At 40.3% G+C, this 17,192-nt stretch overlaps 1 protein-coding gene across 1 annotated transcript in view; it reads right to left on the bottom strand.

Annotated features, from left to right (window-relative positions):
• Window positions 1-248: 248 nt before the first annotated feature.
• LOC141009090 (zeta-sarcoglycan-like) overlaps window positions 249-17,192 on the bottom strand; it is a 155,374-nt gene continuing 138,430 nt past the window's right edge. Inside the window, exon 7 of the mRNA XM_073481540.1 lies at window positions 249-493. Coding sequence (XP_073337641.1) covers window positions 287-493 — 207 coding nt within the window. The 3' untranslated portion in view covers window positions 249-286. The remainder of the gene's footprint in view (window positions 494-17,192) is intronic.

Genomic DNA, 17,192 nt, shown 5'->3' with positions numbered 1-17,192 from the left:
TGGTCCATGTTGAGTTGGTCCTTTAGCTGGCATTAGCTTCACAGCAAGCCACAGTCCATGTTGATTTGGTCTGTTAGCAAGCTCTAGCTTCCTGCCAGGCTGTAATCCATATGTAACGATTGGTTAACAGACATGAACTTCTCGCCATGCTACAATCCATGTTGATTCGGTCTGTTAGCTGGCATTAGCTTCCCACAGAGCCATAATCCATGTTGATTCAGTATGTTGGCTAGCATTAGCTTCAAACTCTAGTAGTCCATATGTCCTGGTTGTCTGTCAAACACTTTCAGCTCCAGAGACAAAAGTTACTGGTGGTTTGGCAGGTAGAGCCTTTCTCAGCCGGGGACAGGTAGAGTTTGCCGTTAGCACAGGCACAAAGCTCGTACACAGTCTGTTTGGTGTAGGTGGTGCCTGCTGGTGCACCCTCCAGGGGGTCCACAGCACTGCCGAGGGGAATGTTACCCAGCCTGATGGTGTTGGCGTCTAGAAAGATCTGTGGACATAAAAGAGAGATGATTTAGAAAACTCTGATTTGAGATCAATGGATAGCGAACAGAAGAGAGAACAAATAAGAAGAAAGGCAATAAAACAATAAAATTAGATAGAAAACATGAAATTGGATACACATGAAGTGTATGTTAAAGCTGTAGGGGACTCAGCTCATATGGATTGTCTTGGTGCCTAAAATAACAGAAAAACAAAAGGGGAGAAAGTTATGTCTTGAAAAAATGAGTAGAAACTGGGGTTGTGGATACAAAGAAAGAGAGAGCACACCGCCGTAGGGGATGAATATACACTCTGTGGTCGACTGGGGTTGTCATCAAGAAAGATCTACAGAGACAGAGAGGGAATTTCTATTTAGAACGGGTCTCCTTTGATGAAGAGGCAGAGTGGGAGTGAACGAGGCAGAGGGCAAGATAGGTAAAGAGAGAAGCAAGGGAGTCAGTGGGAGAGGAGTGAGGGGAAGATGAAGAGGCAGGGAAAGACAGACACAAGGGAAAGCAGGCAGACAGAAGAAAATTCATTGCAAACAAGTCTTACTTTTACGCCAGCTAATTCAATGCAATATCATATTTATTATCATGTTCTCAAACAACTGAAAAATCTGCCAACCAAATGAATTCACTCAACAAAGCTGTGACAATGATTTTGGATAATTTCCTAGAAACAAGTGGCTATATTTAAGAAAAAGGCGAAAAGAAGAAATCATCCTCGAGATAAAATCAAGCAGCTCATTAAGATAAAATGAGTATAAAGATAAAAATAACACATTTATAAGACTTTATCTGTACATACAAGTCAAGTTATCGCTTTGGTAATTTCGCAGTGTTTGGACTTTAATGTATGAGTGTACTTTTCACTGACTCGATGTCAGAATATTGGAGGAAATGATTTCCAATGCAACTAGACCTTTAAGGCACTTGGAGGAGTCTCAATCAGTTTGGGCTGAAGGAGGGCCAAAGACTTTGCTTTTTGATAGCGGCCAATAAATTTAACAGATCATCTGCCCAGTCAAGTTTAACTTAAATCATTGCAAAAACACCTGCAATGGACAAACAACAAAACAAAAGGCCATCCACTGAAGAAGATACAAAAAGCTACACTAAGTAACTTTATAAGAATAAGGACAGATTGGAAGATGCAAGGCTGGATAAACAACGAGTGTGCAAAGTGAGAAACTTGATAGACCCCAGGCTTACCGTGTATCAGTGGTTGTAGGACATTAACGTGGTGAGTGTGGTTACCTGATCTGTGTCAAAAAAATGTCTTAAAACCTTTATAATTTCATTTAATACTGTTCTTAACAGGGAAGTTAATTTATGTTTACATTACCATCAAATTTAGTTCATTTGACATGTTGCAAACCTGGGGCTGGATACATTATGGTGACACTAGTCAACGCTGAGTTAAATATAACTGTGTGTACTGTACTTGATGGGCAAACAAAAGCAACTTTTTAAAAAAGTAATTATCTTTATCAAAATGGCAAGTTGGGTTATTCCAGTCATGGGAAGATGGAAAGCATTCAGAAGAGAGCAAATATGAGAGAAGCTGCGGCAGAAACAGTAGTAAGCTACTACTTAATGTTAAGACAACTGTCATTGACAATGAGGGACTGTCCAATAAAACATGGACAACTAAATGAAAAAGAGAGACGAGGAAAGATATGGACAGAAATCGTCTAAGACGGAAGTGATTTTCTTGTTCTTCAAAGACAGGCACTTCTGTTTTCCTCTCACTCCCAATCTTCTCTTACCCCACATTCCTAACCCTCCTCAATCCCTCCTGACACTTACAGTACTTCTCCATGCATTCCTTCAGTCCAACCATCTCATTTTCAGACTGATACAAGCTCAGTATCAAGTGAGAATCATTACACAATCTTGCTTTCTATTGACTGCCTCGCCTGCTTATTTATTTACTCTTCAGCCCTCAGTGTTCAAGAAAGCAGTGCTCTCTTACTCTCCCTCTCTCTTCTCACACATACACACACTCACACACCCCAAGGCCGGATGATAATCTCAGCAGACATCTGGATCCCCATTATTCATGTTCTTCATTTTAGAAATGAGGAGAGGACGTGAAAAAGTGTGTGGAAAATAGCTATGAGTGCAAAAGACTGAGGAAAAAGAGAGGGAGTCGGATGAAAGGATAAGAGAAGGACGACAGAGAGAAAATGTCAAATCAGAAGTGGTTGGAGGAGACATAAAGAGAGGGAGATAAGAAGAAGGAAAGAAAAAAGGAGAAGAGAGGAATGAGGGATTTATATACCCCAACAGCGAGGAACCAATTAGTATAACTAATGATATCACATTGGCTGACGGGGCACATCTCCATCTGTATAAACAATATCTACACATACAGTGTACACAAACACACACTCTCTATCTCTCTCTCCCTCTCCCATCATGTCTGCATGATGGAGCAGAGCAGAGGTGTGCTCATGTTACCTTTAAATATCTGTGCAGCTAAAAGCAGTACATCTTATAGCCATTAACCTGGAGGCAGAGAGGCAGGTAACCGGAGCAGTGAGAATTGACTGAGGGATCCTTAAAGATGGTGTCATCCCTAATAGCCCAGAGGTTTTGACACAGTGAGATACTCAAACTCTACAAGCTCTCCTGTACTATTACTTTCCATTCTCATATCTAGAGGTTCTTAACTGTTTTAAATATATAAGTGACTAGAGATTATGTCAATTAATTAATTGGCTGATTGATGGAAATTCATTGATATAGTTTTGATGATCAGGAAAAGGTCCTGCCCACACCTATCTTACCTGTCTTGACGTGGGGGTTGATAGCAGGCGCTAATCTTGGGTTTTGAGTTCATAAACACATTATTATTACATATGCTCGCCAGAGGGGATTAACGTCACCAAATGGAGCATGCAGTGTTGAAATCACTGATTCTCTCCTTAGGAAATAAATCCTATTCACAGCAGCCTTTGTCCCGAAAGGCACATTACATAACTTTGGGCCCTGGTGGTAAAAAACGACAACTATCATCTAATGGCTTGATTGATCATTTTGGTGAATTTTACAGTATTTTCAACTACTGGACCGACAAAACTGTTAGCGTGTCAACTGAATGGGTGAAATGATTTATACAATATTATGCTGTACGCTTCTAGTGTTGAGTTATGTAGTTTTTCTTGAATTTCAACAGCAGAGGTGTTACGTGCAAAGATAGCACAACTAATAGTCAATTTAGTCAGCCACACTTGAGAATATGACGAAGTTTAACAACACTAGAATTTTCCTTTAAGCAAATTATAATATATTCGTTTGCCATACATCTTAACCTACAAATGAATGATTCCTTCCAGACAAATAAAGTCCCTTTAGGAATATTAGAATGATTATGGAGCTGCTCACTGATAACTATAAATCCCACAGAGCTCTTGTAAGTATAAATATAACTTGTGCATTATGTTCATAACTGTCCTTTTCCCACAGAAGATTCAGGCACAAGAAGGTTTAGTTGAGGTTCTTCAGTTATTAATAAATATCAGTTAAAATAAAAAATAAATAAATAAATTATCCAAACAACAATGACAACAACAACGACAGCATGGTGAGCCTCTTTAAAACTACTGTGCATGGCTATCTCATTAGCCCACCGTGCCCATTGGTTTTAATAAGGCAGACAGAAGTAATATTGACAACAAGACACTTATAGAGTTGCTAAAAAAGGAATATGTCTCACTTCCCCCCCCCATGTGCTGGCCGAAGGAAAATACCACGCTACATCTCTAAATGTCAAGGTATGCCTTTAACAGGTCCCTGGTGCACACCTGTCATCTTCCCTTTGGCTCCCCAATAAAAGCTGCCAGGGCTCAGTTACAGCCTTACAGAGGAAAGGACTCAGTCACGGTTGGCAACATATCCCCAATCTAATTCCAACAGCCGGCTTGCCATAGCAACGGAAAACCTAAAATGAACTTGGGCATGGCAATGGGATGGGAACATGAGGCAGGGTGAGAGCATGTTTATGTGAGGTAATGCCAATGAAATTACTGGTTTCTCTTCCATAACACTGGAAACATCATGGCAGAGGGAGGAGGGGAGATAATAACAATGGTGGTGGTGAGTGGGGATGGAGACAAACAAGAAGGGAGGGAGAGGATGCTGATTATGAGATTAAAAAGAGCAGCAGGTGATTAGCAGGTAGAGATGGTGGCTTACAAGGAGGGATGGAGTGAGGAAGAGATTTATAGAAAGGAACTAAGAGATGAGAGGAAGGCGGATGGAAAGTGATAGAAATGGATGGACGCTAGGCAGCAGGCAGAGAAAAGTAAGGGGAAGTGGGGGAGAGGTGGATGGACTGAGGGAAAGGAAAAGGAGGAAAGGGAGTGGAAGTCATTTGTTGTAGCTTAAGGTCGGATTAGTGCTGACATTCATCCCAAATTAAAGTGTCTGTGAGTATTAGGTTGGCCTGTTGTTATCGGCATGTGAGGGTCTCCACATGTGAATGTGTTTTCAAGAGTGACTCTGTGTAAAAGGACATGTGACATATGAATACATTATTGTCTGAGAGGAAGTGCTTTTGTGAAGAAGTGAATTGTATCTACACTTATACAGCGGCATGCCTGCATTGTATCTGCATGTGTGTGTGTATGTATGTGTTAGTATGATTCCCCTGATACATGTCCTCCCGTCCCTGTGTTAGGTAGGAAAGAGAAGCCTCAGATGTTGTCTTTACATTAGGTCTCATGGACAAGATAATGTAGTATTGATGTTTTATTCATGTTATCTGATGAAATCTGATATATCATGTGGTGTTTTCTGTGTGAAGTTACAGTGGCAGATGCCCAAAGATGTTTGCTGATATTTCAAGAATCAGTTTACATCTTTCTTCCTATTGTAACATGTAACAATATCAAACGGTAGTTAGGAAGTGGTTGAATGCTAATTAACCTGCCATCTCACGGTTAGTAATGGGTCATCAAATATGTTGTTTTACCTTGAAAAATGGCCCGATGTCCCTCTGGATTTTCACTTTAATTTGCTGATTAATGGGGAAGCAGTCAACTAATAACGAATCTTAGGACTTCCTATGTTTGTATCACTGCTTCCCGCCCTGAGCCTGACGTCAGAGAAAAATGACTGTGTGAATAAAGTATATTGTATCCGTTATGATGCGATATGATATACTTTATTGTCCATGTAGGGAAATTTGTCTCGGACTAAAATGCTCCACACATAAATGCCCCCAAGTTACAGTAAAATAAACTACAGAAAACAAAACACGGCAGCTGTGTCAGTCAAAACGATAAATTGCACATAACAAATATTGCACCCACCCCCTGGTAAAACACATTGCACATAACATATGTTGCACACACCCCCATAACACCATGAAACCATTGCACAAGCCCTTCAGCCTCAAGCAGCTTTGTTTAAAAGTTTGATAGGAGGTATACACAAATTAATTTTTAAAACGATTGAGTTTACAGTGAGGGATTCTGTATCGTCTGCAACTGGGCAAGAGCTCATATTCTGTGTGTAGGATCCCAAAACACTTGGCTATGGATGTGTTCATATTATTTTGACCAATCCCTGCATACATATGATGAGAAAATCGGTGTGTCTGCCTTTGTCATTTATGTCTGTCTCTTTGTGTCAATCATATATTTGTATAAAAAATGTACAGGTCTGCATGGGTGGCTGGGTGTGTGCATACAGTATGAGCGCATGTGTGTCCGAGCCCATCCCTCTCTTGCATCAGTTTAGCAAGCACGTGGCTCAAGGAGATGGGAAACATGCGGGAAGCGGCAATTACGGAGGGTCAAAACATTTTTCATGGATGATTTCCTTTGGCACAGCTGAGGAACAGGCGAAAACGAGATGTGAGAGAGGAGGGGAAGGCAGCGATGAAAGGACAAGCTTTTCCTGGGATGAAAGGAGGAGGGAGGTGGAGGAAAAAAGACAGCAGAGGAGATAAGAGGGTTAAAGTGTCTTTGGGGGGAGATCAAGAGGAAGAACAAGTGTTGTGGAGTGTGTTGAGAAGTAGTTTAGCAGGGGAAAGGAGTGGATGAATGTGTTTAGGAGGAGCCTGGGGGGAGGAGGGAGTGTAGTCTTGGAGGACATGAGAGGAAGAGAGGTGAGTATGAAGGAGAAAGGGGGAGCAGAAATGCAGGTGGAAAAGTAAAAAGAGGACAAAAGCTTTTTTTTTTAATGGTGCAGTTTAATTTTCAGCATTTTCACTGCAACATTAGTATGATGATCTAACTTTTTAGCCATATTTTATTAGTTAAAAATATCCAAAAGACACTTTAGCTGAAGCTTTAACGTAGATTTTCTAAGACAATCCAACAAGATAATAACTGACCATCACACTTGCTACACATGAGTACCAGCTACTGCCAAGGGAAAGGAGGTTTAGAGAACCATACATTTGTTGGCAATTGACTTATATTTGGTGAACGACTATTTTACAGTTGAAGAGCCTCTTGGTACTTTTTTTTCTGTACTATAGATTAAGAGCCATTTAATATAAGTGTATCTTTCTTTTCTGTTTCTTTTTGTTTACTTTACTGCATGTTTTTATTACATTATGTTTAGCTATGTCTTACCCAATCTTTTATATATGTGGACTATTTTACTGCCAAGAGGCAACCTCTGCTGAAAAATGAAGCCAATGCACAAATACCAAAAACAACAGTTCCTCAATGTCAATGGGGGAGGCCAATCCAAATTTCCTACAATGTGGGACAATAAAGTTTCACCAAAGGACTAAGGCCAGTATGACTGCCTCCGAGCTAAAATAAAATAATATTATATTATATAAAATAATAATAAATAAAATACATGAAAAACAATATTAAATGTGATGAAACCACATTCTGGTTGGTTTCCCATGATTGCCTGACAAAGAATTCAGCCTGTTGGGTCCAATCAAACAAGCAGTGTCAACTTTAAAGTCTTTGACTGAGAAGATGGAGGAGTAGCAGAGCAATGGGAGAGAGGCGTGAGAAAGGTTGAAAGGACAATAGCAGTACAATTTCACCTGCACACGTACACACACTAAAACAGAGGATTCTGCACACACAGACCACAGACACACACACAGTTCAACCTCATTGTTCGCTCAGCTTTCGCTCACCTTGCCTCCCATTCTCCTTTTCTTTTTCTCTATTGCTCCTCCTGCACACACACACACACACACATGGAACACACACACACACACACACACACACACACACACACACACACACACACACACACACACACACACTCAACAACAATAGGTGGGAGGTTGTGAAGCTATCTGAGTGTATTACACAGACCATTAGGCATGTTGAATGGACAGACGCTGGAATGGGAGCTGACAATGGACTAAATGACAGAGGCTGGAGAGAGAGTGCGAGAGAGAGTAGTAACCCAGATATACCAGGGACATAAAGCGATATCAGTCTGCTCTACTGTACCATACACACACACACACACACACACACACACACACACACACACACACACACACACACACACACACACACACACACACACACACACAACTGCAGACACATACAAATGCATTCACGCAAACATGCACAGGTAGACAGGAATAGATTCTCTTACAGCAACACACTCATACACACCAACAACACACGGACAGAATAACACAAACACATGCTGTGACAGCTGTAACACAAATAAGAAAGAGAGACCAACAAACAAAACTCCCACACACATTGAAAGACTGAGACAGATTTACATCAGACTGACAGCATCACAAACACAAACACAAACACACACACACACACACACACACACACAGATCTGTGATGATCGCCTTGGGCAGTGTGAAGTATAGGCTAATGAATTGTCTGACATTAATCATGCCTGTGGAAAGATATCCACTCAATCCAGCTATTGGCAGGTATCTGTTAATCTGTTATCTCTCATTTATAAAAGAATGAGATGATCTAGATACTGAGAGAGGAGAGGCAGTCGTGGCAGTGAACTGCGTGCATATACAAGCGTGTTTTCATGTGTCTGTGTTTTTTTTTTTAGTTTTGTGATGAGGTGAGTCATTGCTGAATTGATTGTATGTATTTGAGAGTCTGCATCTTTATTACAGTACTTATTTACTTGTGTTTCCCTGTATATGTGTGTGTGTGTGTGTGTATTTTATAGGCCTCCACAGCAGCAGTGTGTACGACAGGGAGTTCCCCCCTGCCAGCATTCTAATTCACTCACCATTCTGCGCTACCCGCAGGTAAAACAACAAGCAGCAAAAAAGAAGACAAAAAGCCGGCCCCAGTATATCAGCCCAATAACACCTCCAGGCAACAGCATCTTAATAAGCCCCAACATTGTGTCAACAAACAATAAAACTCCATGGTAACCTAACTTTGTTAAAAGTTTCTGTATTTAACCTCGTTTCACCTCCCAGCACTCAGCAGCACAGTGAAGTGAACTGTCATTATTATTTTTGTGCATAACATGACAAAAATATTTACAAGTGCCATGCAGGGCATTCAAAACTTCTTCGAGTTAAGGTTAACATGACACTTTGCCAGACAAGTCATAGGTTTTCTTCATGATGCTATTTGTATGTTCAGCTCTTGATTTACTATTGTTTACTTGCCAGATTTGCAACAAAGGCATTCCCTCTCGCCAAGTTTAACACGTTTCACTATTCAAAACAAACTCCACACTTACTTCTTAATATACTTTCTATTGTCTGCTTTGTTTACCTGCCATTAACTTACGCTGCCTGTCATTTCAGATCCTGCCACTGCCAACTGTCCTGCAATTACCCCTTACCTGCCATTCCCCGTCCACTCCTCCAGTCCCTTCAAGATCATCTAGTTGAATTCGTATAGCCAGCAGCCATTTGTTTCTTGCCTGCCTGATCCTCTGATTGAAAATTCTCTGCCTGATCCTCCGTCTAGATAAGTTGGCCTATGGTGTGAATGTCTCCCTGGTTTTGACCCTTGCTTGTGACACTTCTAACCAAAGTAACTGTGAACTTCTATCTTGTCTTGTATTGGGCTTTTGGGTTCTTGTTTGTCCATTTCTGAGCCTGTACGCTTATGCCCAATGGATGAGCATGACAAACTCCGTTCAACATGCAAACTTTTCTGTGAGTGATGATAATTTGTGAAATGTGACTCTGACAACATTTAAAATCTGCAACCGAATTGCCAGAATAAAAACACAATAAAACATTTATATGTTGAAACTTTACATTTATTTTAGGTTCAGTTTTCTGTGCTTTCTGTGTTAAACTTTTTTAACAATTACTCTCCAGCCATGTACTGTTATCAGAAAGTGAATGAATCATGTCTGGCCTACATAAAAACTCCACAAACTACTACGCAGACTAACTTGTGACTAACATGTGTCCTACTCAAGTCCGTATTTGCTAAGTGTGTTGTAGTATCGCCCCCTGGAAAGCACTTCTGTGCTGTCTGCTTATCAACAAACAGACAATAAAGATAAAAACATGACCATTCGGCACACTAATTGGTGCTCTAGTGTGCCCCAGTGCACTGGACCTTTCCACTTGACTGCAAATGTAGTCTGTAAGTGTAATACAGAAGAGCATATTTGACCAGTAACTCTATGACAGGGATTCTGTTTAATATTAAGGTCGTAATCCAACAGATAGTCAGAACTGTCAGTTGAAATAAAAGTTAACTTCAGTGAGTTTGTCAGCCAACTTACAAAATTCTCTGAATTGCTATATCTGACAACTGACGGTGTAAGAAACCCGACCGATCTCAGCAAATGTAGGTTCCATGTTTCAGTTTGTGAAGAGTCTATTCTCTGAGGAGTTGAGTGGCGAGTGAGGCGAAACAACTTCTCCAAGATGAAGACAGGAACATGCTGCACAAAAGTTGCTGAAAAGAGTGCTGGGTGCATAAAGCGCATATGATGAGACGAGCAGAGGAAGAGATTGATGAGAAGTTAAAGGAAAAATAATCAACAGACAAATACAGAGGTACATTAAAAATAGGAGACAATGGACAATAAAGAAAGAGTGAATGAATGTAGGATAGAAAGAGAGATGGAAAGTGAGAAAGAGAGAGATAGAGAGAAAGGTAGTCTATAAAAAAGCCAGGAGGACTGCAGGAATCCTGAGAGGATCTGTCAGCTCTCGTTGGCTTTGATTTTAATGGAAGCCAGCGCTCCCCTACCTCTAACCCATTTGGCCCTAATTCCAGCGCTGCTTTCCAAACTTTTTAAACTTTAATGGCCCCTTCTTAAGTGCCAGCTGCTGACAACATTGATTTGGCTTTAAGCCTCGCTGTCCCGCACGCCTTTATTTTCTCCTGCAAAATCGACAGAAACATCTATTTTCTGCCATCCTCCTCCACCTCCTACTCATCCGATCCTCCCTCTATCCCCCTTTCATCCGCTCTTCTCCGTTCATTTGATGGTGTCAGCGGTCAGGGAAAGCTTGCATGAGAATGGATGAAGAGGAATGCTATTTGGATAAGCTGTTCTTTTTGGTGAAGTATGTAGGTATTTATTTGGCTGGGTTGGCAGACAGAGAGGTGATACTCCCCTTGCAGGGTGAGATGTTTTCAGTGATGTGCTACACATAAATGTAATGACATTGTGTTGCAGTGTTGCTGACGTTCAACACCAAGAGAATATAAGAAAAGTTGTAAAGGAAGGAGCAGTATTGTGCCATCTGCATCCTGTCATGGCTTTAACTTCGGATTTCCCAATAATTAACAACTATAAGATATAAAAAGAATACAAAGATACTTTGTTCAAAAGGTTATTGAAGTGTTGAAGCTTAGGTATTTTCTTACTTCTTAGTGACCTATGCGGCGTTTGGGTATGTCCTCAAAAGTGGCATAAGTCAGAACACAAACAACCCTGCTCGCTGTGTCTATAAACGGGGCGGTCCAACGGTTCCGAAGGGAGGAGGCACTAACATGCACAACACAGAGAGGAGGTGTGACATCACTCTCTGCTCAGGACGTCTTTACTCTACTATATTTTTACATAGTAAATAGTTGTTTCCTGACATCTAGTGAGGCCAAATGTTGTATATTGGACCTTTAAGGTGTTTATTACCTACCAGTTCAACACAGTAATTGTCCTGCTAACTGAAAAGTGTATTTTACCTTGTTGGGAATCTAATTGCTCAGTATTTTTGGTTACTTTAATCAATATGGCAGCAATTTCAAAATCAACAGAAACCATCAGATGTCCCAGGCAATAAATAAATGTTCTGCAAATCGGTAAAAACAGCAAGACCTTCACAGTTAACAGCGGGATGCAGCTGATCGACAAAGACAAGCATCACTGGATAGCCCCTGGCGGTCCCAGGATCATCGTCTTGGACAACAGTCACAACAGACACTATAAATAATCCACTTGAGCCTTACAGGTAAGCAGGAGGATACTCTAGGCTGTAGGATGATCAATCAGGCAAAAAATATTATTTTGGATCACCTTCCCGCTGGAAACTAAAATCCCAAAATGAAAAAAAAAAGTGGGTACATATTGTCTTTGAAAATGTGAACACAGCTCTCAAACAGCTTGAAACAGGACAAAAACAGTTTGTCTGTTAAATAGATTTAATTTTATTGTGCATTAGAAAAGATAACTAACTCTCCAGTGAAATGTGCTGTGGAGTGAACTAAACTAACTACAGTGGGTAAATTTCTTCTGTTCAAGTTATAGTCAAGACAAATCTTTATGTTTGTCCAGGTCAGCTGAGCTGGATGGGTTTGACGGAGGGGACAGCTGCAGGGGGGGGATGCAAAGCTTCCTTGAACTATCTGCAATGATTCACCCATGCGTTGTATCAAGCAATGAGAGGGTATCAAAATTATATGTTAAAATTTATATGGAAATGTCACAGATTATTATAATAATTTTCATAAATGTCAGAAGAGTTGCCGTGGAGTCGAATCTGTCAGCTCAGTAGCAATCAAATGTGTGCCTCTGAGCTCAAGGATAAAACATGTCCTCACATAAAATGGACCCTTATAAAATGGATTGCCTGGCCGTGCTGGACATTGCGTCATTGGGTACTACTGTCATAAAATGGTTTACGGATATAGTGTGATCTGTAGAGAGGAGCCAGAACAGGACATGCAGACAGATGGGAGAAAACAGAAACATAATACAATAGTTGTGATGTCCTACAGTATATATGGCTGTTGTGGGGACTCTTTTGACTATACACCAGTTTATATTTATTAAACTGATTCATCCACCCTTCATGTTGCTTCTCCTCCTGGATGCCTCTTTACGTGTCTGACTGTCTCTGTCCTCCTGTCTTCATACAGGATGTATAAAAATGTTCCCTCTGATGGTTGAACTGTGTAGTTTTACAGTTTCATAAGGCAAACGTTTTCAGCAAAGATGTACCCAATGGGCAAAATAATTATTGATACACCTATATTCCCATGAATATGTAAGGTAAATGTTCATGTGTTTGTTGTATTGGATGGTACATTTTTGCAGAGAGAAGTTGTTTGGTTATTAAGCAAATTCATTTACATTGCAAATATAACATTATGACACCAGATACTGTCTAAAAATAGGCTCATTTAAGTCAAACAGTGCACAAGTTTTGAATAGTGGGGTAACCAACTTAAATGATTAACAACTAAAGTTTTCTAAATCAAACTCATGAAGTGGTGTCAAGCAAAGGCACATTATGTGTTTGAGAATGCTTGTTTTTTTATGGATGTTGCAGCTTGACAGACCTCTGTCCCCCCTCTGGGGGATCAATAAAGGAACATCTTATCTTATCTTATCTTAGCTCTCACTCTTTGCTGTTTAGAAGCCAGTTTCACACAAGCTCTTAATTGAATTTGACATTTTGAATACATTTAACTGATTTTAACTTGAAATGTATCAAAAGTTGACACAGTATGTCTCTGTCTGTGCCAACCTGTCTGTCTATTCGTCTTAAGCTCACCCTGCAGGGAGACACATTTCTTTTGCTCTTCTCTACAGGAAGGTCAGGGATCAGGGTCGCCGCTGAGCTGATAGGGCTTCATTATAATACAAAATAATAAGGATAGAGCTATGCTGAAAGATAGACAGTGATTTTTTTATTTATTTATTTACTTGTTTTTTCTTTCTTTCTCTTCCTTTTCTGTGATTTTGCCTGTTTTATCACTTTTATTCCTTTTACTTGTAATGACTCATATTGACTTTTTGTGTTTTTATGTTTTCTGTTCTGCCCTCTTGTTTTAACTCACCTTACACTAGACTTCCTTGTCTTTGGCTTGACTGAGTGTTTAATCTGTAATATTGTTTCCTGCTTTTGCTTGATTGTCAAAGCACTTTGTAAACTCTGTTTTTAAAGGTGCTATATAAATAAAGTTTATTATTGTTATTATAAATGTAACAAAAACAAAAAAACACATTTCCTACTTACCAAAACTTTTCATAGGTGCACAATACAGATTTTTATTTCAAATTTAACTGTGGCTTCTTCAAAACTGCAAGTGGAGTAAACACTATTCTCATTTATTTTCTTGTGGGGAATTATTGACTTAACTAGACACATTATGTAAAATATCTACATCTACAAACATCTACTCTGATTAGAAGGAAAGGAAAGTTTAATGGGGAACTTCCCTACCTTTGCGAAGTTGCAAATCAACCTACAGACCTCATAACTGAGCTATGCTAGGCTAATTTTGTCATTCATCATAATTTTGAACTGGATGACAAAGAGTGATAAGCAAATACCTGGGTTAGTCAAAGATAATTTTCTACTCTACGGAAATATTCTCTGTTGAGGGCTCTGTATTTCACATGGTATTTTATTTGGTATCAGTGCCTGAAGGACTAATACCAAGAGAGAATAAATCAGAAACATGTGATTAGTAATTATTCTTAGCATACATATCTTTCAACCCTTTCCCTCCACTTCAACATGACACACACTTTTCCTTTAGGACACTGTAATTATTTGGAAAATTCCTTTCTGAACACATGCTGGTTGGGCTTCTTGTGGCATTTACGATGCTGTACCTGAGTGAACAGTGGTGTTTTGTATTTTATATGTCTGGCAAACGGCTGGTGCAGTAAACGGTGACAAGGTTGGTCTGTCATTTTTTCAAGCCAAAGGCCCCAAACCACGATTCTTGTTACACACTTCTTCATGCTATTGTTCAGCATCAAAAGGGAGACATCTATTTATGCAGGGATGACAGAGAGACAGAGACAGAGAGAGATAATGGATGAACAAAGAACAGAAAGAGACAAAAGAATACATGAAACAGAGAGATGGAAAGAGAGAGAGAGAGAGAGAGAGAGAGAGAGAGACAATGAGATGACAGAAAAGAAGGTAAAAATTATAATCCCCCTCCCTTTCCCCGGAAAGTGACAGCCACAGTGATGTATAACCCTGGCAGTGGAAAGTTAATTAGATAGGCTGGGTTACTTAGAGATGAAGGACTGAGAGGCTGAGAAGGAGAGGAGGGAGGAGGAGGAGGAGGAGAAGAAGAAGATGTAGAGGAGGAAAGAAAAAAGAAAGCAAAAAACAAAAGGGAATAATGGAGGGAGGAATGTGAGTGAGACAGGAGCAGGGGAGAGATATGTGACTGCCAAAAGACAAGAGGTAATAAGGAAACTGCGAGAGGAGGATGGAAGGGGTTGAGGAGACATTTAAATAATAGGCAAAGGGCCTTGTTAAAATTATTTTGTGCTTTTACACTCAATTCAACTGTAAAATTATACAGCCATAAAACTATGATAGATGCAAGCTCCATGGTGTAAGAAGGGTACCACAGGTACAATCAACAATATATTATTGCAACAGCCTCAGTCTCTGTCTGGCACCCATTGTGCTTGGCTCAAGGACACTTTAACATGTCATGTGCACTGCTGAGCAGCTGATTGGATGTCTGCCCTCCATCAGAGAAGTGCATGACATAGATCAAGAGAACAGGATAAACACAAATGGCATCAGACCTGCACACACCTGCAACTAAAATGTCCCCAAAAATGTTTCACTGGAAGACCCATTCACTGGAAACAAGCTAGCCCTGGGAGTTCACTACTCCTGGACTTTCCTTCACCTCCTCCCACTGGTGCCACAGAGCCTGGAGGTGTCAGGGGCAAATCTCCCCGAAAAAGTAATCTGTTCCTTTAAATTATAAAGTTGCAGCTGCCATGAGCAGGAGTCTATACCAGCATGCATGAGGTTAGAGGCAGGTCATAAATCTATCACAGGGCAAATACAAATACCTACATGACACAGAGAAGTCTGCAGACAAAGAACCAAACATCAGTCTCTCAAATTACAAAGCTGTGTGCTCAGATAGTGAGTAAATTATCTCTTATATATGACTCTCAAATTAATATTTTTTCTCTTTGTCACTGCCTGTTGACAGGTTTTGACAAACTGCTTGGAGTGCAGTTACATTTTGATCTTAAAATGAAATATACTGACAACCTTAAACCTTTCGACAGTCTTTTACGTAAGTGTTTTTCGTCAGACATTAAGGTGATCATAAATAAAATAAGAAAAATGTGACCTGGATTCAAATAGGATTCAAATTCAAAAAGGTGCCTTTTGTAAATCCTCATTTGGATAAACAGGTTTTTTGTGCGGGGGATCAACATGTGGAAATCCTTACCTGCAGGACTCAAACTGGATCCTGACTGCGATCATTTAACCTCAACTGAAAAAGTTTGAAACCAACTGACCAGGCTGCTGTATTACGATGTGATGTGTAAGCCTCACAATTTATCTTCAGTGTATAATTGTATTTAGTATAACTAACTTAACTGTATGCCACTCTGCCTGGCTAAGCATATTAATAGTATATTTGAAAAGTCCACCATCTATTGTAAAGCTCCCTTATTAATTTGTTACAGATATGCCAAAGCTGTCTCAAGAGTTTGATGACCTCTGTGTGCTTAATTTAACTCAGACTTTCTAGTGTCTGGTCACATGGATAACGTTTTCTGCTTCTCAAAAGTAAGTCCATAAAGAAGATAAGGAAATAAGAGAGAGAAGAAGGGAGGAGAAAAGACCAGCAGAAAGAGAAGAAAAAGGATTGTATGAGAGAAAATGAGAAACGAGTTTAGAAGAGGAGCATCAAACTTTCACTGTTGTTTTCACAGACTTCTGTTATCTGTGTGTGAATGTGCGTGTGTGCATGTGGGATTGCTGGTGTGTGAGAATGTGAGAGTGTGTGTATTTGTAATAGCAGACAGTGTGCAAGTGTGAATGTGTGTGTGTGTGTGCATGTGTGTGTGTGACTGACAATGACAGTGAGTGCGATGAACGAGAGGGGGCCATTCTTCTGTTAATTACTGAGTTAATGACACACTATGCTCCAGCGGACATGCAACATGGCAGGCTGTTGCAAACACTCACACACGCACACACACACACGGATAATGGCTAAGTCTGCTTCGGTGCTCACGCAACGTGGCAGACTGCTATGCAAAGAGCTTGACAGTGAGATAGCAGGCTAACAATGATACACACACAGACAAAAACACACACATAGCAGCGGCAGCTGACAGGGAACCTCATCAAACCAGCTTTAATGAAGTCACTTCTCTCAAATAGAAGAGGGGAAGAAAGGAGGGATGAGAAGAGGAGGGGAGAAAAGGAGGACAAGGTCGCCTGGATTGATGACGCTCATTAGCCTAATAAGGTACTTTAATGAAGCGGGCCCAACACTATAGAGTGCCACAGCAGAGTCTAACACACACACACACACACTTGCATTCACA

The sequence above is a fragment of the Pagrus major genome, chromosome 1 (genome assembly GCF_040436345.1).
Source record: "Pagrus major chromosome 1, Pma_NU_1.0".
NCBI classification, from domain to species: Eukaryota; Metazoa; Chordata; class Actinopteri; order Spariformes; family Sparidae; genus Pagrus; species Pagrus major.
The sequence above is the reverse complement of the archived record's forward strand: the minus strand, read 5'-3'. Positions and strand labels throughout refer to the sequence as shown.